This window comes from Dreissena polymorpha, chromosome 15 (genome assembly GCF_020536995.1).
Source record: "Dreissena polymorpha isolate Duluth1 chromosome 15, UMN_Dpol_1.0, whole genome shotgun sequence".
In the NCBI taxonomy this organism is placed as follows: domain Eukaryota; kingdom Metazoa; phylum Mollusca; class Bivalvia; order Myida; family Dreissenidae; genus Dreissena; species Dreissena polymorpha.
Window position 1 is genome coordinate 25,448,504 of NC_068369.1, and position 21,163 is coordinate 25,469,666.

The 21,163-nt window shown below is 38.0% G+C and overlaps 1 protein-coding gene and 1 long non-coding RNA gene across 40 annotated transcripts in view; both read left to right on the plus strand.

Moving 5' to 3' along the window:
* LOC127859851 (condensin-2 complex subunit G2-like) overlaps positions 1–21,163 on the plus strand; it is a 104,020-nt gene that overhangs the window by 26,902 nt on the left and 55,955 nt on the right. For all 39 annotated transcript variants that reach the window (XM_052397387.1, XM_052397396.1, XM_052397398.1 and 36 more), the window contains 7 exons: positions 85–235; positions 1,304–1,396; positions 4,899–5,024; positions 7,709–7,888; positions 13,542–13,694; positions 15,732–15,849; positions 17,136–17,240. In XM_052397387.1, the coding sequence (XP_052253347.1) occupies positions 85–235; positions 1,304–1,396; positions 4,899–5,024; positions 7,709–7,888; positions 13,542–13,694; positions 15,732–15,849; positions 17,136–17,240 (926 nt within the window). The remainder of the gene's footprint in view (positions 1–84; positions 236–1,303; positions 1,397–4,898; positions 5,025–7,708; positions 7,889–13,541; positions 13,695–15,731; positions 15,850–17,135; positions 17,241–21,163) is intronic.
* On the plus strand, positions 9,658–12,106 carry LOC127859856 (uncharacterized). The gene is made up of 2 exons (XR_008039478.1): positions 9,658–10,647; positions 11,725–12,106. It is a non-coding gene; the product is annotated as an uncharacterized LOC127859856 (long non-coding RNA).

Below are 21,163 nucleotides of genomic sequence, written 5' to 3' on the forward strand. Positions count from 1 at the left end.
TGACAATTTATGCATATATATCAAGCCTTGTTTTTCCAGAGCTCAGCTCTGAAGTATGCTAACTTTGCCCATGTGTATTCCCAGTTCATGGCACGTGAAGTACGGGGAGATATATTTCCGGGCATGGCAGGGCCTCTCTGGTGACAGACGTGAGAGGTTTGAGCGAGCCTGCATACAGAAGTACATGGACCATGCCGTGCACGCTCAGCCAGAACTGTTCCCAACTCTCAAGAGGGTATGGAGTTTATTGTTGGGCTTTCAAAAACGCTTGAATGCTTCTGGTTTTTATGCCCCCGGTAGGGTGGCATATAGCAGTTAAACTGTCTGTCCGTTTGTCTGTCTGTCTGTCTGCCTGTCTGGTCTGTGCGTCCGTCTGAAAACTTTAACATTGGCCATAACTTTTGCAATATTGAAGATAGCAACTTGATATTTGGCATGCATGTGTATCTCATGAAGCTGCCCATTTTGAGTGGTGAAAGGTCAAGGTCATCCTTCAAGGTCAAAAGTCAAAAAATACAATCCATGGGAAGTAATTAGCTTTGAAAGGGAGATAATTTCTAAACCTGCCAAATGATATATTGAAATTTTATTTCAAAGCGGCGCAATAGGGGGCATTGTGTTTCTGACAAACACTTCTCTGGTTAATTTAGTAGAATGAGCAAAAAAAAACAAACATGGTAGAACAACTCATTTACCATATTCTCAGCTTAACTGTAGGCTTTTCTCCTGTTCCTTAGCAAAATGTGAAGAAGGGCTTTCACATCTTTTAAATAAGCAGTGTTATGGGAAAACTGGGGTAATCATAGGCTCATCAGGAATGATTTCCCCTTTTTTGATTTTTTTTGTTTATAGGAAGTCTCTTCTGAGTGAAAATCCAGTGTGAGTGGAAAGTATCGTCCCTGATTAGCCTGTGTAGAGTGCTAGGGCTAATCTGGGATGACACTTGGATGACAGGCAAACGGATTAACCCCATGACCAGGCTCAAATATGTAATTTATTCATATGTACATATTTATTATGACCACATTTGTATATCCCACTATAAAGCACACATGCAAAATGCAAATTCCAAAGGATTATCGTCTAAGACAGTTTTAAGTACAAAGTTACATTGATTTCATTTCTAAATAATGTTTCTTAGTTTCATCAAATTTTCTTTATAAAAATAGGCGTATGATTTCAAATTTTCTTAATTAAAATAGGCATATCATTTATAAAAAATGTTTTCTTAAGACAATCTATATAAAATACTAAGATAATAATCAAGAAGTGCATAGACAATGCCTTTCCTACTACATTTCAGCTTCTGAGTTATATCCACGGGCAGAAGAAACAGAGAGGGGTAGAAGACATGCTGTGTAATCTGTATGCACCAATCATGTGGAGATCCCTTCATGTAGGTGGTATATCTTAGGGCTGTAACGAATAACCTAGGTGACGAATACGATACATATCACGAATACAGGGCGGCGAATACGTATATTTATTCGCACATGTGAAATTCAATGAACAAAAGTAATACTGACAACTTGACAGGACATTATATAGTATGAAACTATGAGTATTTGTCAATTAATTTAATTGATTATAATTGCATACTGAAAATATTAAATATAACACTTTGAAATAACAAAACACTCACTAGAACTGCTTAAACTTTGAACACAGTTTTTAAACTTTTGAGCAAACATGACTAGTACCAATAAAATCCTTGAGTAGAACAATTAAGAGTCAACAGTTGACACATTAGTGACAGTACTCATTCACATTTTTTTTAATGAGCATATGCCAGATAGGTGATGTAGATGATATTTCAATGTCACCTATCTGATATATGCTCATTTGATATATTGAATAAAATATACATGTATTTTATATATACAATAAATCATTGTCGTTAAGATAAACAAAAAAGCATCAAATCACTTGTATTTCCCTAAATAAACATTAAACAGCCATCGAAAGATTTTTCAATTCAATGTAAATATTAAACCGGTGCCCGCCATTTTTGTTGATAATCTCACTGTGTAACATAGTGGGTGGGGTAAACATGATGAAAAAGGAATAAGAAGAAGAACATTTAAATATAGGGGTTTATTGTATGAACCTTCATTTGTAAGGTAAGAGAAGATGATTAAATTTTCAAACTCGAAACCACATTGTTTGTATTCATCAAATATTTGGTTCGGGAGGTGGCGAATAATGAATACGATTTGTCCACAGCCGTATTCGAGTAATTCGAATATTCAAATGTATCTTTACAGCCCTAGTACTGAACTGATATTTTGAACAACATTAACACAACTCACTGACCAAATTGTCCCTGAAAATGTCCCCTCGCCTTGGGCCATTTACAAAATAGGATTGACAAATAAATCAATATCAATTAACATTACAAAAAAAAAAGGTAACTGAAATTCTAATCGTAAAATCATTCTATACGTAGAGATGACGTCACTACGGTAATTGTCTGTAAGATAAGTTTGTACCTGTGTTGTAAAATGCATATTCTTTACAAGGGAGAATATTCTTGTTATCTTGGCAAAGAAAAATTTTAAGGGTTGCTTCCCTTGTGAACAGTGAGGTGTAGTATCACATGGAAGTATCGGAATATCTCGCTCTTTGTCGTTTATACGTAAACAAAATATAATCTAACAAGTTTTGTGGTAACTCCACAGAAATAACGGATTTAAAGGCATTTTTTCTAAGTAATTAAATTATAACAACCACTTGTCCCGTCGGACTAGCAAATTCTTTATTTACTTGTCCAGACTAACAATTTGGTTGTCCCGGACAGTCAGACTACCGTTAATGTCGAGCCCTGCTGACAGGTAGCAAATACCCTCTGTACCAGTTACTGTATGTCTGACAGGTAGCAAAAACTGTATGTACCAGTGACTACATGTCTTGGTAGCATAAGCTGTATGTACCTGTGACTATATGTCTGACATGTGGCAAATACTGTATGTACCAGTGACTATATGTCTGACAGGTAGCAAATGCCATATGTACCAGTGACTATATGTCGGACAGGTAGCAAAGGCTGTATGTACCAGTGACTATATGTCTGACAGTTAGCAAATACTGTGTTCCAGTGACAATATGTCTGAAAGGTAGCAAATACCATATGTACCAGTGACTATATGTCTGACAGGTAGCAAATACTGTATGCAGCAGTGACTATATGTCTGACAGGTAAAAAGTACAATATGTACCAGTGACTATATGTCTGACAGGTAGCAAATACCTTATGTACCTGTAACTACATGTCTTACAGGTAGCAAGGACTGTATGTACGAGTGAATATATGTCTGACATATAGTAAATACCATATGTACCAATGACTACATGTCTGACAGGTACAAAGTACCGTGTGCAGCAGTAATTACATGTCTGACAGGTAGCAAATACTGTATGTTCCAGTGACTACATGTCTGACAGGTAGCAAAGACTGTATGTTCCAGTGACTCCATGTCTGACAGGTAGCAAAGGCTGTATGTACCAGTGACTACATGTCTGACAGGTAGCAAAGGCTGTATGTACCAGTGACTATATGTCTGACAGGTAGCAAATACTGTATGTTCCAGTGACTACATGTCTGACAGGTAGCGAAGGCTGTATGTTCCAGTGACTACATGTCTGACAGGTAGCAAAGGCTGTATGTTCCAGTGACTACATGTCTGACAGGTAGAAAAGGCTGTATGTACCTGTGACTATATGTCTGACAGGTAGCAAATACTGTATGGTCCAGTGACTATATGTATGACAGGTAGCAAATACTGCATGGTCCAGTGACTACATGTCTGATAGGTAGCAAATACTGTATGTTCCAGTGACTATATGTCTGACATGTAGCAAAGGCTGTATGTTCCAGTGACTACATGTCTGACAGGTAGCAAATACTGTATGTACCAGTGACTACATGTCTGACAGTTAGCAAAGGCTGTATGTACCAGTGACTATATGTCTAACAAGCAGAAAATACCTTATGTGCCTGTGACTATATGTCTGACAGGTAGCAAATACTGTATGTATTAGTGACTACATGTCTGACAGGTTGCAAATACTGTATGTTCCAGTGACTATATGTCTGACATGTAGCAAATACTGTATATACCAGTGACTACATGTCTGATAGGTTGCAAATACTGTATGTTCCAGTGACTATATGTCTGACAGGTAGCTAAGGCTGTATGTACCAGTGACTGTATGTGTGACAGGTAGCAAATACCTTATGTACCACTGACTATATGTCTGACAGGTAGCTAATACCAAATTTTCTAGTGACTAAATGTCTGACAGGTAGAAAATACCTTATGTACCAGTGACTATATGTATGACAGGTAGCAAATACCATATGTACCAGTAACTGTATGTATTACTGGTAGCAAATACTCTATGTGCCAGTGAATATATGTTTGAGAGGTAGTGAATTCCTTATGTACCAATGACTATATGTCTGACATGTAGCAAATACCATATTTAACAGTGACTAATGTCTAACATGTAGCAAATACCAAATATTACCTTTGCTATTTGTCTTACAGGTTGCAAATCACCATATGTCACAATTGTCATATGTGGTAGAAGAAGCAATGCACAGTTTGTAACCGTTAATATATCTGACAGTTAGAAAAATCACTACATATTACTGTTTTTATATGTCTGACAGGTAGCTAATAGCCAAGTGCGAGCCAACAAAGTGACCTTGAGCCTCTTGTGTTTACTTTATCAGGGACATTTTTCATCATAACTGGATTTTACAAAAGAAGACACTTCATTTAAATGAAAAATACGATAAAAGCAGAAAGTCTCGTCCCTGATTAGCCTCTGGGACCACACTTAACTTGCATGCATTTAACCCCCTTTTCACAGATCAAGGCTTATATGTCTTACAGGTAGCCAACAGCCAGGTGCGAGCCAACACAGCGACCCTATTCTTTGACATGTTCCCACTGCAGGGTACCGAGATGACAGTCCAGGAGGCAGACGCAGAACTGCAAAAACAGTTTGATCTGCTATCGGTACACTTATTGTATTTTGCATATTTAACCCTTTGCATGCTGGGAAATTTGTCGTCTGCTAAAATGTCGTCTGCTGAATTTCTAAAATTAGCCATTTCTTCGATTTTTTTTCAAAGAATACTATCAGAAAAGCAAACAGTTTGGATCCTGATGAGACGCCACGTTTTGTGGCGTCTCATCTGGATCCAAACTGTTTGCAAAGGCCTTCAAAATTCGGTTCCAGCGCTTAAAGGGTTAAGTGTAATGCGTTGTGATTGATCTCATAATTCTTTCATTGGGAAAATCTGATTATGTGTTAGTAAGTGATAGGCTCATTTAATTGTTATGATGCTCATTTGAATGTGTTCTGGGAAAACTAGGCTTAATCAGGGTTTGCACAGGGCTTGAAAAGTGCTTGAAAACGGGTCCTAGGCTTGAAAAGCCCTTGAACAAAGGTTGACCTTGAAAAAGTGCTTATTTAATGTAAAAAAGGCTTGAAAATGTTTATTTCAGCTCAAAATTACTTTTATCATAGCTTTAATTATAAACTTATTCGTTCTTAAGGAGAATATTACGAAAATTTATCAAAAATTCCTTCACGCAAAAAGTTGAATACGAAATATAAGTTTCGTACACTATTGAGTTCGAAAGGTTATGTGTACACGTCACAGATTATGTGTACTACGTCAGAGGTTTTTCATTGTGATAAATTTTTGCGAGTGAAAACGCAGTGATGAGGAAGTGTTGTTTCAAATCAGGGTGGTTAACTAAATATTCCTGAGTACAGAAAACAAATGACATTTAAAAAGCACATTGTCGGGTCTGTATGAAGACCATTGATGTCAGGGGGATGTGGGAAAGCGCTTTGAAAAGCCACGAGAAAGGGGAAACCCACAAAGAAAACATGAAATTGAGAAGCAAACAGGGTTCCTGTGATGTGATTTTGTGAAACAGGAAGGTACTATTGTTAAAACTGTTAAATCTAGAACAGACATAAACAACAACAGCCCATCTGTGTCGAACCAGGAAGGCACAGCCACAGAGAGTGTGCAGATAGAAGATATTCAAATTCCATAACCTTGGTAACCATCAGCAGCAGTATCAAACTCGAAGACATCCATAGACAAATTCGTTACAAAAAATGATATGTTGAAAGCGGAAGTATTGTGGGTATTGCATACCGTTTGCACACATCAATCCTTTCAATTTCAATAAAAACATTACAAAGTTATTTCAGGTTATGTTCCATGACAGTACCATAGCAAAGAAATTTTCTTGCGAAGACCGCAAGACAGCATATGTGGCTGTTTTTGGGCTAGCGGAACATGTACGAGTTATTGTGGAATAAGTTTAATGTGTTTGAGCAAATAAATGATATTTAATGTGTTAATCTGGCTTGAAAATGCATTTTTTAAACAGGAAACTAATGTACCGTTCTCGGGCTTGAAAATGAAAATTTGGCCTTGAAAAGTGCTTGAATTTAGGTTTGAGATTTCTGTTTGAACCATGTAAATGCATGTACATAAATCCATACACGTTAATGAGAGATGACACTTTTTACTAGGGATGGCAAAATTATTCGAATATTTGATTGAATGGTCAGTATTCGAATAACAAAATTGATATTCACATATTCGCAATTGTTTATTTTTTGTTTTCAAATGTAATTGCCCTTATATTTAATGACCTGCGAGCTGCTTACTAATTCCCATCCAAAATCACTTGGGATTAACATGTTTGATGTGACGTTCTTCGTGTCAAACTGATCAGCGTGGCCTTTATCAGCGTTGACTGCGCAATGCAACATACACATCAGTTTGTCAATGGGGTGCCAATTAACGGCTTCAATTGACTGGCGAATAATAATTAAGTATGGAAATTCATTACACGGTCTGTGGATAAGAAGACCGCAACATGCATGATATCGTTATTTTAAAGTTTCAAATAAAAATTAAATTTTATGACATGATGTTTTTTCTTATATTTGTTCTTGAATATTTGGTGTACTTTGCATGCCTTATTGATATGTGTCTTTGTATAAACGTACATGCTATCGTTACTTTTAAAATTTCAAATAAAAATAAAATTCTATCATATGATGCTTTTCCTTCTATTTGTGCCGGATTACAGTTTCGGTCATAGTATCAGCCGACAGCGATACAAATACTCGACAGCAACGTTACTAAACAGCCTCGTACTCAGCAAATGAATATACATGTAACTTACAGAACAATGGAAGTTAAGGCAGAAAACGTTTCACTCTTTTCTGATATATTTCCCCTAAAAAGGCTTTTTCAAAGTTTGTTTTTAGAATTAAGCTACATTTTCTTTCTATTTCTCATCACAACAAGTGTATTCAATTGTATTTCTGTGTCCATTTATCTTAAATATCCCTACTGAATACGAAACTGAGTAATACAAGTTTAATCAATCCAGCCGTTTTATGCGAATATTGGAATATTCAATTGAATGGATTTGGGAATATTCGAATACCGATGTAGGTATTCGATACCATCTCTACTTTTTACCTGAACTTGATTTTTGCTAAGAACAGACTTCCTTGAAATGAAAAATTCTATAAATGCGGAAAGTGTTGTCCCAGATAATCCTGCGCGGACTGCACCGGCTTATCTTGGACAGCACTTTACCCACTTGCATTAAACCCTGTGTTCTGAGAACCAGACTCATCCTCATCTCACACTCAGGTGCTGCTTGATGACCCTATGCCAAAAGTCCGTGTGGTCTCCGTTGTCGGAGTGTTCCGTGTGATGCGCGACTTCTGGGAGATGATACCCAGCGACAGCCTGCGCAGCCTCACTTTGAAGCTTATACAAGACCTTCTTAACGATTCCAGCTCAGCTGATGTCAGGGAAAGTGTCATCAAGGTAGGCAGCTGTGACAGGGAAAGTGTCATCAAGGTAGGCAACTGTGACAGGGAAAGTGTCATCAAGGTAGGCAACTGTGACAGGGAAAGTGTCATCAAGGTAGGCAACTGTGACAGGGAAAGTGTCATCAAGGTAGGAAACTGTGACAGGGAAAGTGTCATCAAGGTAGGCAACTGTGACATGCACTAAGCAATCCTTTGACTACCTCAAAGGTCAAACTTTAAAGTAAAATAAAACATTTTAAATTAAAACCACAAAAATTTACTATGTGGAGAATGTGTGTGTCATTTTTAGCTCATCTATGTTTTGAGAAAAAAAATGAGCTATTGTCATCACCTTAGCGACGGCGTCCAGTTAAGTTTTGCGTTTAGGTCCACTTTTCTCATAAAGTAACAATGATATTGCATTCAAACTTGGTACACTTACTATAATGAGGGGACTGGGCAGGCAAAGTTAGAAAACTCTGGCATGCATTTTGACAGAATTATGTGCGCTTTTTATACTTTGAAAATTTAAAATGTTGGTTAAGTTTTGTGTTAAGGTCCATTTTTAGCACACCTTTTTTTTGAAAAAAAATTATGAGCTATTGTCATCACCTTGGCGTCGGCGTCGGCTTCCGGTTAAGTTTTGCGTTTAGGTCCACTTTTCTCAGAAAGTATCAATGCTATTGCATTCAAACTTGGTACACTTACTTACTATCATGAGGGGACTGGGCAGGCAAAGTTAGATAACTCTGGCTTGCATTTTGACAGAATTATGTGCCCTTTTTATACTTAGAAAATTGAAAATTTTGGTTAAGTTTTGTGTTTAGGTCCATTTTATTCCTTAAGTATCAAAGCTATTGCTTTCATACTTGCAACACTTACTAACTATCATAAGGGGACGGTGCAGGCAAAGTTATGTAACTCTGACTGGCATTTTGACAGAATTATGTGCCCTTTTTATACTTAGAAAATTGAAAATCTGGTTAAGTTTTGTGTTTAGGTCCACTTTATTCCTACAGTATCAAAGCTATTGCTTTCATACTTGCACCACTTATTAACTATCATAAGGGGACTGTGCAGGCAAAGTTATGTAACTCTGACTGGCATTTTGACGGAATTATGGGCCCTTTATACTTAGAAAATTGAAAATTTGGTTAAGTTTTGTGTTTTGGTCCACTTTACCCCTAAAGTATCATAGATATTGCTTTCATACTTGGAACACTCGCAAACTATCATAAGGGGACAGTAAAGGACAAGTTGCATAACTCTGGTTGTCATTTTTACGGAATTATGGCCCTTTTTTGACTTAGTAACTTTGAATTTATGGTTAAATTTTGTGTTTAGATCCACTTAACTTCTAAAGTATCAAGGCTATTGCTTTCAAACTTCAAATACTTTCATGCTATCATGAGGTTACTGTACCTGGCAAGTTGTATTTTACCTTGACCTTTGAATGACCTTGACTCTCAAGGTCAAATTATTAAATTTTGCTAAAATTGCCATAACTTCTTTATTTATGATTAGATTTGATTGATACTTTGACAAAACAACTCTTACCTGACATACCACAATAGACTCCACCCAAACCATCCCCCAAGCACCCCCCGAATCCCCCCCCCCCCCAAAAAAAAAGTGTTTTTTTCTTTCTTAAAGATCATCTAATAAATGACTACCACACCCTAACACTATACCCCCCCCCCCCCCCACCCACCCACCCTCATTTTTAGCCGGATTTTTTTCGAAAAAATCTCGGCTTATAGATTGATGTTGTCGGGCGGGCGGGGGGGCGGGCGGGGTGGCGGCGTGCTCGAAAATGTTAAAGTTCTTATTTCATGGTATAACTTTGGTATGCTTGGACCTAGAGTCTTCAAACTTGACATGAAGGTTGGCCAGGATTAACAGATGACCACTGGTCATTTCAAGGTCATTCATTTGAAGGTCAAGGTCACTGTGACCTTCAATATAAAAAATGTTAAAGTTGTTATAACTTTGGTATGCTTGGACCTAGAGTCTTGAAACTTGACATGAAGGTTGGCCATAACTAGTTAGTAACCACTGGTCATTTCAAGGTCATTCATTTGAAGGTCAAGGTCACTGTGACCTTGAATGTAAAAATGTTAAAGTTCTTATTTCATGGTATAACTTTGGTATGCTTGGACCTAGAGTCTTCAAACTTGACATGAAGGTTGGCCAGGATTAACAGATGACCACTGGTCATTTCAAGGTCATTCATTTGAAGGTGAAGGTCACTGTGACCTTCAATATAAAAATGTTAAAGTTGTTATAACTTTGGTATGCTTGGACCTAGAGTCTTGAAACTTGACATGAAGGTTGGCCAGAACTAGTAAGTAACCACTGGACATTTCAAGGTCATTCATTTGAAGGTCAAGGTCACTGTGACCTTGAATGTAAAAATGTTAAAGTTGTTATAACTTTGGTATGCTTGGACCTAGAGTCTTGAAACTTGACATGAAGGTTGGCCAGAACTAGTAAGTAACCACTGGACATTTCAAGGTCATTCATTTGAAGGTCAAGGTCACTGTGACCTTGAATGTAAAAATGTTAAAGTTCTTATTTCATGTTATAACTTTGGTATGCTTGTACCTAGAGTCTTCAAACTTGAAATAAAGATTGGCCAGTACTAGAAGATGACCACTGGTCATTTCAATGTCATTCATTTGAAGGTCAAGGTCACTGTGACCTTAAATGTTAAAATGTTAAAATTGTTATAACTTTGGTATGCTTGGACATAGAGTCTTCAAACTTGACATGAAGGTTTGCAAGCACACTTAGATGACCACTGGTCATTTCAAGGTCATTCATTCTAAGGTCAAGGTCACTGTGACATTGAATGTAAAAATGTTAAAGTTCTTATTTCATGGTATAACTTTGGTATGCTTGGACCTAGAGTCTTCAAACTTGACATGAAGGTTGGCCAGGATTAACAGATGACCACTGGTCATTTCAAGGTCATTCATTTGAAGGTGAAGGTCACTGTGACCTTCAATATAAAAATGTTAAAGTTGTTATAACTTTGGTATGCTTGGACCTAGAGTCTTGAAACTTGACATGAAGGTTGGCCAGAACTAGTAAGTAACCACTGGACATTTCAAGGTCATTCATTTGAAGGTCAAGGTCACTGTGACCTTGAATGTAAAAATGTTAAAGTTGTTATAACTTTGGTATGCTTGGACCTAGAGTCTTGAAACTTGACATGAAGGTTGGCCAGAACTAGTAAGTAACCACTGGACATTTCAAGGTCATTCATTTGAAGGTCAAGGTCACTGTGACCTTGAATGTAAAAATGTTAAAGTTCTTATTTCATGTTATAACTTTGGTATGCTTGTACCTAGAGTCTTCAAACTTGAAATAAAGATTGGCCAGTACTAGAAGATGACCACTGGTCATTTCAATGTCATTCATTTGAAGGTCAAGGTCACTGTGACCTTAAATGTTAAAATGTTAAAATTGTTATAACTTTGGTATGCTTGGACATAGAGTCTTCAAACTTGACATGAAGGTTTGCAAGCACACTTAGATGACCACTGGTCATTTCAAGGTCATTCATTCTAAGGTCAAGGTCACTGTGACCTTGAATGTAAAAATGTTAAAGTTCTTATAACTTTGGTAGGTAAAAATGTTAAAGTTCTTATTCCATGTTATAACTTTGGTATGCTTGTACCTAGAGTTTTCAAACTTGACATAAAGGTTGGCCAGTACTAGAAGATCACCACTGCTCATTTCAATGTCATTCATTTGAAGGTCAAGGTCACTGTGACCTTCAATGTTAAAATGTTAAAATTGTTATAACTTTGGTATGCTTGGACCTAGAATCTCAAACTTGACGTAAAGGTTTGCAAGCACACTAAGATGACCACTGGTCATTTCAAGGTCATTCATTTCAATGTCATTCATTTGAAGGTCAAGGTCACTGTGAACTTAAATGTTAAAATGTTAAAATTGTTGTAACTTTGGTATGCTTGGACCTAGAATCTCAAACTTGACGTAAAGGTTTGCAAGCACACTTAGATGACCACTGGTCATTTCAAGGTCATTCATTTGAAGGTCGAGGTCACTGTGACCTTGGATGTAAATATGTTAAAGTTGTTAATACTTTGGTATGCTTAGACCTAGAGTCTTCAAACTTGATATGAAGGTTGGCCAGAACTAGTAGATGACCACTGGTCATTTTAAGGTCAAGGTCACCGTGACCTTGAATGTAAAAATGTTAAAATTCTTATTTCATGGTATAACTTTCTTATGCTTGGACTTACAGTCTTCAAACTGGACATGAAGGTTGGCCAGCACTAGTAGATGACAATTGGTCATTTTAAGGTCATTGAAGGTCAAGGTCACTGTGACCTTGAATGTTAAAAATTAAAAGTTGTTTTAACTTTCGTATGCTTGGACATGGACTTTGCCATGACTAACAGATGACCACTGGTCAAGAGAACAACTGGTCATTTTAAAGTCTTTCAATTGACAGTGACCTTAAATGTGAATATTTTGACCTTTGAACAATATTTCAGTAATTTAAGTATTGCATTGACAAAAACACGAAAGGTACTTTCCTGTCATTTAAATAAAAAATCCGGCTTCAATGCGGTCATCTCCGACCGCGGAACTCTTGTTTTTTATTAAACATGGTTAAAAACACAAATATTTTTTGGTATTATTTTAATTTTGAAATACTGTCCAACCACCCCACTCAAGAATCCCCCCCCCCCCCTAAAAAAAAATTGCATTTTTTTTGCATTTTTGGAAGAAAATGTAATAAATGACCACACCCCCACACTATACACCCCCTCCACTCTACCCCTCCTTCCTTTGTGATTGAAATTGAGATAGGTCCCTTCACCTTAAAAAAAAATAATAGATAAGCGGTCTGCACCCGCAAGGCTGTGCTCATGTTGTATGTCTCCATAACTCTGTCACATAGGTCAAAGATTAAATATAACCATAAAATAGCTTTTGTCATCCGTCTTTAAGTAATTTTTATTATTTTCAAACCTAAAATTTCAAGGTGTCATTTTTTGTAATATATTTTGCCCCGATGACAGCACTTAGTCCAAGAAAGTGTCATCAAAGTAGACTGTTAACAATGCTGTGTTAAACTCGGCTTTATTTTATGCAAAATAAGCTGCATTTACAAGTGTGCCTGTATGATCTTGAAACTTACAAAAACAAAGATATAAATAATATTTAGATGTTCGTTTTTGTTCCGCGATGAATTTCTATGAAAGCAGACTGACAAATGTAAACAAATTAAAGGAGGCAGGTCAACACAGAGCCCTACAGTGTTATACCATGACTAAAAGCTTCAGAAAATAACCGTGCCTGTAAAAAATCAAGAATGAGATAACATATGTGCTGCGCTTTGAGAAAACGGGGCTTAATGCATGTGCTTAAAAGTGTTGCCCCAGAATTGCCTGTGCAGTCAGCTCACGCTCATCAGGGACCATACTTTCCTCCTTAATTGGATTTTTGCTAAGAAGAGCCTTCCTTTTAAGAAAAAATACAAGAAAAGCAGAGTGTCGTCCCTGATTAGCCTGTGCTTACTGCATAGTCTAATCTGGAATGACATTTAACACACATGCCATAAGCACTGTTTTTTAAGAGAGAGGCTAATTTTGATTTGCAGTGTCTATACAATGTACATGATATTACAGGGCTTGAACCTGTTACTGGACAATCCCCTGTGTCATCCATTTCTGAAACCGCTATTGCCAGAAATACGCAACCATTTCCATGATATGTCAGAACTTGTTCGGATTGAGATGCTCAACTTGCTGCTCAAAGTGAAAACTCTACGTACTATCAAGGTAAATTGCTTCACTCTTGTCTTTGATTGTTTCAGCTATGTTACATTACGACCATTGTTTATTCCATACTATGCACGGATTTCAATTGAAGCTGAATTTTGCTTTTTAATGCTTTTTTGAAATTTTCTCACTTTTGACTCCTGAAAATAATCTCTCTTGTATCATTTTTAGGCAAATGTTACAGAGAAGATAGGTATTTCAATTACGTTTATGCACAAAAACATTTGCATGCTATCTTACAAATATGCAGATACAAAATATTTACTTCAGTATTTTGACCCCTGACGATTTCATTTGACCCCTGATCATTTAAAGCATAATTATGGTAATTTGACTCCTGGTTTCTCAAATCTATTGAACTCCCTGCTTTGTTAGTAGTTGTAAATATTCTGTTAGTAAATTGAAATTTATCTTTGTGTCACAAAAATAGTGATGTTATTATGCTCAAGAGTGTGCGTGTGTGTCAAAATCAAGTTACTGAATCTTTATCACTTTGTACAATGTCAGTAAGTGGGTGTGTGATTTATATCTCATGTTTTAAACAACAACAGTTGTAGTCTGTAAAATAATTCCCCCCCCCCCCCCCCCAATAGGCGCAGGGATATTGTTTTGGAGTTGTCCGTCCGGCCATATGTCCGTCCGGCCGGCACTTTTGTGTCCGGAGCCATATCTTGGAAGTGCTTTGGCGGATTTCATTGAAACTTGGTATGAGTATATATATGGATTAGAGGATGCATACCAAATGGCATTGTACACTATCTGTTAATAACGGAGTTATGGCCCTTTTTATCTTAAAAAAATGGTTTTTTAGCGGAGTGTTAGTGTCCAGAAGCATATTGGCGGGGGATATCAATTTAACGAATTTGCTTGTTATCCCCGCCGAAAGAATTTTCGGAGGGGATATAGTAATTGGTCCTGTCCGTCTGTCAGTCTGGCCGAAACTTTGTCCAGAGCATAACTCCAAATCTATTCAATGGATTTACTTTAAAATTAGAATATAAACAGATGGCAACTAGGAGAAATGCAGTGACCAAGAACCATAACTCTATCTACCTTAGTTTTTGAATTATCTCCCCTTTTATATAACTTAAAAGTAAATTTTTGTCCTGAGATTAACTCTAAATATACTAAAGGAATTTACTTGAAACTTGAAATATAAACAGATGGCAACTAGGAGAAGTGCAGTGACCAAGAACCACAACTCTATCTACCTTAGTTTTTGAATTATCTCCCCTTTTATATAATTTTAAAGTAAATTTTTGTCCGGAGCATAACTCTTAATCTACTCAAGGGATTTACTTGAAACTTAAAATATAAACAGATGGCAAGTAGGAAAAGTGCAGTGACTAAGAACCATAACTCTGTCTACCTTAGTTTTTGAATTATCTCCCCTTTTATATAACTTTAAAGTAAATTTTTGTCCGAAGCATAACTCTAAATCTACTAAAGGGATTTACTTGAAACTTGAAATATAAACAGATGGCAACTAGGAGAAGTGCAGTGACCAAGAACCATAACTCTATCTCCCTTAGTTTTTGAATTATCTCCTCTTTTATATAATTTAATGTAAATTTTTGTCCGGAGCATAACTCGAAATCTACTGAAGGGATTTACTTGAAACTTGAATTATAAACAGATGGCAAGTAAGAGAAGTGCAGTGACTAAACACCATAACTCTATCTACCTTAGTGTTTGAATTATCTCCCTTTATTTAATTTTAAAGTAAATTTTTGTCCGGAGCATAATGAATTATCTCCCTTTATTTGTTTTTACAAATATTATTCTACTCTCTAAAACAAATGTTGTCATAAAAACAAACACATTTTGGCGGGGATTTGGCACTACTGTGACAAGCTCTTGTTATCAATGTTTTTTTTTAAATCTAAATTTTGAAAATTTGCCTATTTCGATTTTAAAGCAAGGCAGTGATTATTTTTACAAACTTAAATAAACATTTTGCAGAGAGTGCCAAATACTATAGACAAATAAAAGTTAATCTTTAGTTGATGCTTCAACTTAGTTCTGGGTGTATTTCAGTTCTGGACAATTGTCCCTATAGACCATCTTCTGGCCAGACTGGTTGTGGACTCTGAACCAGTGAATAAAAGAATTGTCAAACTTATCTTCAACAACTTTGTACCACAAGATGCGACTGGTAACGATACAGTGGGGTTTTATATGAGCCTTTTTGGGTAAACTTGGCTTGATGTGTGTAAAGTGTACTTTCTGATTAACCTGAGACAAATCAGTGATGACAATATCAGCTTTTACAGATTTTTGTGTGATTTCTCTTCTAAACAAGATGTAGTCCAGGCAAAAAGTATATTCCCTGATTATTTGTTAACTGCACAGGCTAGTCTTGAACAAAACTTTAAGCACATGTATTAAGCTAAGTTTTTCCAGAATAATGCTAATATAATGATCCTGATCTATTGTTATATTTGTAGCTTTCAAACATGCTATCAGTACTTTTGGAATTGAAAGTAGGTTGTGTATCGCACTAGTATTTACTTGTGTTCATGCAGACAATATAAAATAATATTTAAACATAAAATAAATTAGTTGTAATTTTAATCTTTAGCACCAAATTGGTGTTCAATGTTTGCAGAACCATTTTATGGTATTTTTAACCAGGCTTTCCGAAGGAAAAAACTGGTTATTAGACTGGCGAATGTCGGCGGGCGGGCGGAACAAGCTTGTCTGGGCCATAACTTTGTTGTTCATTGTGAGATTTTAAAATAATTTGGCACATTTGTTCACCATCATTAGAAGGTGTGTCGCGCGAAAGAATTTTGTTGATATCTCCAAGGTCAAGGTCACACTTTGAGTTCAAAGGTCAAAAATGGCCATAAATGAGCTTGTCCGGGCCATAACTATGTCATTCATTGTGAGATTTTAAAATTATTTGGCACATTTGTTCACCATCATTGGACGGTGTGTCGCACGAAAGAATTACATCAATATCTCCACGGTCAAGGTCGCCACGACTGAAAATAGATTTATTTTGAAACAAAGGAGGTTAATTATAAACAATCAGTTAAGTTTGAGCTGTCTCCCTTTATCAGACTTTTTTCCAATTGAAAACCTGGTTTTGTGACAATTTTGTCCCTTGTTAATCCTGTACTTCACTTATTCTTAATGCTAAAAATTCTAAATTCTAATAATTCTAAAAATTCCAATGAAGGATTAAAGATGCCATTTTTTAAAATTAAATTGTGAATAAGACAAACAAAATGGTGTTTGATGGTTTGTATTTTTAAAGCACTTCTTTAACCTTTGTCAGATGACACCTAACTTTATGTAAACTATGGCTGTTAAAATGACAAAATTATGCAATAATATTTTTTTACAAAGCGGCACCATTTTATGTCAAGGAGAAAATGAGACGATGCATTTTGCAAGGCTAAGTTTTGTGATTGACCTTTGATTTATGGTGTTCAGCTGCAGTAAAGCTGAGTCGCTGTCTGGCGCTGATGGAGTTGAATCCTGCAGCTGCCCGCCAGTTCTTCAGACTAGCATCACAACATATGGCAACTGAGGACATTGGTGAGTGTAACTGAGGACATTGGTGCGTGTAACTGAGGACATTGGTGAGTGTAACATTGGACATTGGTGAGTGTAACTGAGGACATTGGTGAGTGTAACTGAGGACATTGGTGAGTGTTGCATAGGCAACATATGGCAACTGAGGACATTGGTGAGTGTAACTGAGGACATTGGTTAGTGTAATTGAGGACATTTTTAAGTGCAACGGAGGACATTGGTGAGTGTAACTGAGGACATTGGTGAGTGTAACTGAGGACATTGGTGAGTGCAACTGAGGACATTGGCGAGTGTAACTGAGGACATTGGTGAGTGTAACTGAGGACATCGGTGAGTGTAACTGAAGACATTGGTGAGTGTAGCTGAAGACATTGATGAGTGTAACTGAGGACATTTGTGAGTGTAAATGAGAATATTGTTGAGTGTAACTGAGGATATTGGTGATTGTAACTGAGGACATTGGTGAGTGTAATTGACGACATTGGTGAGTGTAACTGAGGACAATGGTTAGTGTAACTGAGAATATTGGCAGGGTAAAAACACCCTTTTTGGGGAAGGGGCCTCAGCCTTTTTTAGGGGAAAAATAGCGCGGTTTTTTACTTATTTGGGGAAAATGATAATGAAACATAATATACCAAAAATATCCACATGACTGAAAATCTTTTAAGTCGTAATAGCCTTTTAATGTAATATATTTATAGCTTTTGAAATCGGCTCGTTCAGTCATTCGCCGATTGGTCACGAACGACAAAATTATGTCTAGGAGAAAAATGAAAGTAGGTAATGAAAGGCATATTCAACCAATATGAATACCCCCTTCCCTTAGGAGACTTTTTACGGCTCTGGGTTTTTCCAGCGTAAAAGGAGGCTCAACAAGTAAACAATTTTTACTTTCATTAGATGTTTAAATATAACTTTGGTGGGCAATTTTTCCAGTATTGCGGGGAAAATTTTGGTCAAATTAGGGGAAAAAAGTGGTTACTTCGGTTGGGGAAAGGGCCGATATTCGGCTTCTTCAAAGAAAGGTTTTTTGGGCCTGATTGGTGAGTGCAACTTAGGGCATTGGTGAGTGTAACTGAGGACATTCGTGAGTGTGCATCACAACATATGGCAGTTGAGGACATTGGCGAGTATTGCATGAAGGTTTTTTTGGTATACACCGGAAAGAAACAAAGCTTATGTTAAAAAACGAACATTTTCATTCAGACCACTTACAACAAATGAGGCTGTAAGCTGGAAAATGTAACACATAAAATGCATTTATTGTTAAGATCTAGATGCACTTTTGATGGCTTTCTTGTGTGCTGAAACCATGTTTTGGTCCTCAAGAGTTTTCAGTAAGCTATAGTTATGACTTGTATGTTTTCTTCATCTTAACATTTTGGGCTTAACAAAACAACAATACCACTGGGTTTAAGAATTGTAACTTACTGAGGATCGGTTATTAAAATGGTCCCCTGTATTTTATTTCAGAGAATTTAATTAACAGATATCATCAGCTTTTATTAGCAACATTGCAAGACCTCTTACCGGTTGAAACCTGACCATGTTGTGCTGATACCTTTGTTAATGAGTCCTGCCCTGGGAAAATTGGGCGTAATGCATGTGCCTTAAGTGTCATCCCTGATTAGCCTGTGCAGTCATGTGCCTAAAGTGTCATCCCTGATTAGCCTGTGCAGTCATGTGTCTGAAGTGTCATCCCTGATTAGCCTGTGCAGTCATGTGTCTTAAGTGTCATCCCTGATTAGCCTGTGCAGTCATGTGTCTTAAGTGTCATCCCTGATTAGCCTGTGCAGTCATGTGTCTTAAGTGTCATCCCTGATTAGCCTGTGCAGTCATGTGCCTTAAGTGTCATCCCTGATTAGCCTGTGCAGTCATGTGTCTTAAGTGTCATCCCTGATTAGCCTGTGCAGTCATGTGCCTAAAGTGTCATCCCTGATTAGCCTGTGCAGTCATGTGTCTTAAGTGTCATCCCTGATTAGCCTGTGCAGTCATGTGCCTTAAGTGTCATCCCTGATTAGCCTGTGCAGTCATGTGCCTAAAGTGTCATCCCTGATTAGCCTGTGCAGTCATGTGTCTTAAGTGTCATCCCTGATTAGCCTGTGCAGTCATGTGCCTGAAGTGTCATCCCTGATTAGCCTGTGCAGTCATGTGCCTGAAGTGTCATCCCTGATTAGCCTGTGCAGTCATGTGCCTGAAGTGTCATCCCTGATTAGCCTGTGCAGTCATGTGCCTTAAGTGTCATCCCTGATTAGCCTGTGCAGTCATGTGCCTTAAGTGTCATCCCTGATTAGCCTGTGCAGTCATGTGTCTTAAGTGTCATCCCTGATTAGCCTGTGCAGTCATGTGCCTGAAGTGTCATCCCTGATTAGCCTGTGCAGTCATGTGTCTTAAGTGTCATCCCTGATTAGCCTGTGCAGTCATGTGCCTGAAGTGTCATCCCTGATTAGCCTGTGCAGTCATGTGTCTTAAGTGTCATCCCTGATTAGCCTGTGCAGTCATGTGCCTGAAGTGTCATCCCTGATTAGCCTGTGCAGTCATGTGTCTGAAGTGTCATCCCTGATTAGCCTGTGCAGTCATGTGTCTTAAGTGTCATCCCTGATTAGCCTGTGCAGTCATGTGTCTGAAGTGTCATCCCTGATTAGCCTGTGCAGTCATGTGTCTTAAGTGTCATCCCTGATTAGCCTGTGCAGTCATGTGTCTTAAGTGTCATCCCTGATTAGCCTGTGCAGTCATGTGCCTGAAGTGTCATCCCTGATTAGCCTGTGCAGTCATGTGTCTGAAGTGTCATCCCTGATTAGCCTGTGCAGTCATGTGTCTGAAGTGTCATCCCTGATTAGCTTGTGCAGTCATGTGTCTGAAGTGTCATCCCTGATTAGCCTGTGCAGTCATGTGTCTGAAGTGTCATCCCTGATTAGCCTGTGCAGTCATGTGTCTGAAGTGTCATCCCTGATTAGCCTGTGCAGTCATGTGCCTGAAGTGTCATCCCTGATTAGCCTGTGCAGTCATGTGCCTTAAGTGTCATCCTGATTAGCCTGTGCAGTCATGTGCCTTAAGTGTCATCCCTGATTAGCCTGTGCAGTCATGTGTCTGAAGTGTCATCCCTGATTAGCCTGTGCAGTCATGTGTCTTAAGTGTCATCCCTGATTAGCCTGTGCAGTCATGTGCCTTAAGTGTCATCCCTGATTAGCCTGTGCAGTCATGTGTCTTAAGTGTCATCCCTGATTAGCCTGTGCAGTCATGTGCCTTAAGTGTCATCCCTGATTAGCCTGTGCAGTCATGTGCCTTAAGTGTCATCCCTGATTAGCCTGTGCAGTCATGTGCCTTAAGTGTCATCTCTGATTAGCCTGTGCAGTCATGTGCCTTAAGTGTCATCCCTGATTAGCCTGTGCAGTCATGTGTCTGAAGTGTCATCCCTGATTAGCCTGTGCAGTCATGTGCCTTAAGTGTCATCCTGATTAGCCTGTGCAGTCATGTGTCTGAAGTGTCATCCCTGATTAGCCTGTGCAGTCATGTGTCTTAAGTGTCATCCTGATTAGCCTGTGCAGTCATGTGCCTTAAGTGTCATCCCTGATTAGCCTGTGCAGTCATGTGCCTTAATTGTCATCCCTGATTAGCCTGTGCAGTCATGTGCCTTAAGTGTCATCCCTGATTAGCCTGTGCAGTCATGTGCCTTAAGTGTCATCCCTGATTAGCCTGTGCAGTCATGTAGCTTAAGTGTCATCCCTGATTAGCCTGTGCAGTCATGTGTCTTAAGTGTCATCCCTGATTAGCCTGTGCAGTCATGTGCCTTAAGTGTCATCCCTGATTAGCCTGTGCAGTCATGTGCCTTAAGTGTCATCCTGATTAGCCTGTGCAGTCATGTGTCTGAAGTGTCATCCCTGATTAGCCTGTGCAGTCATGTGCCTTAAGTGTCATCCCTGATT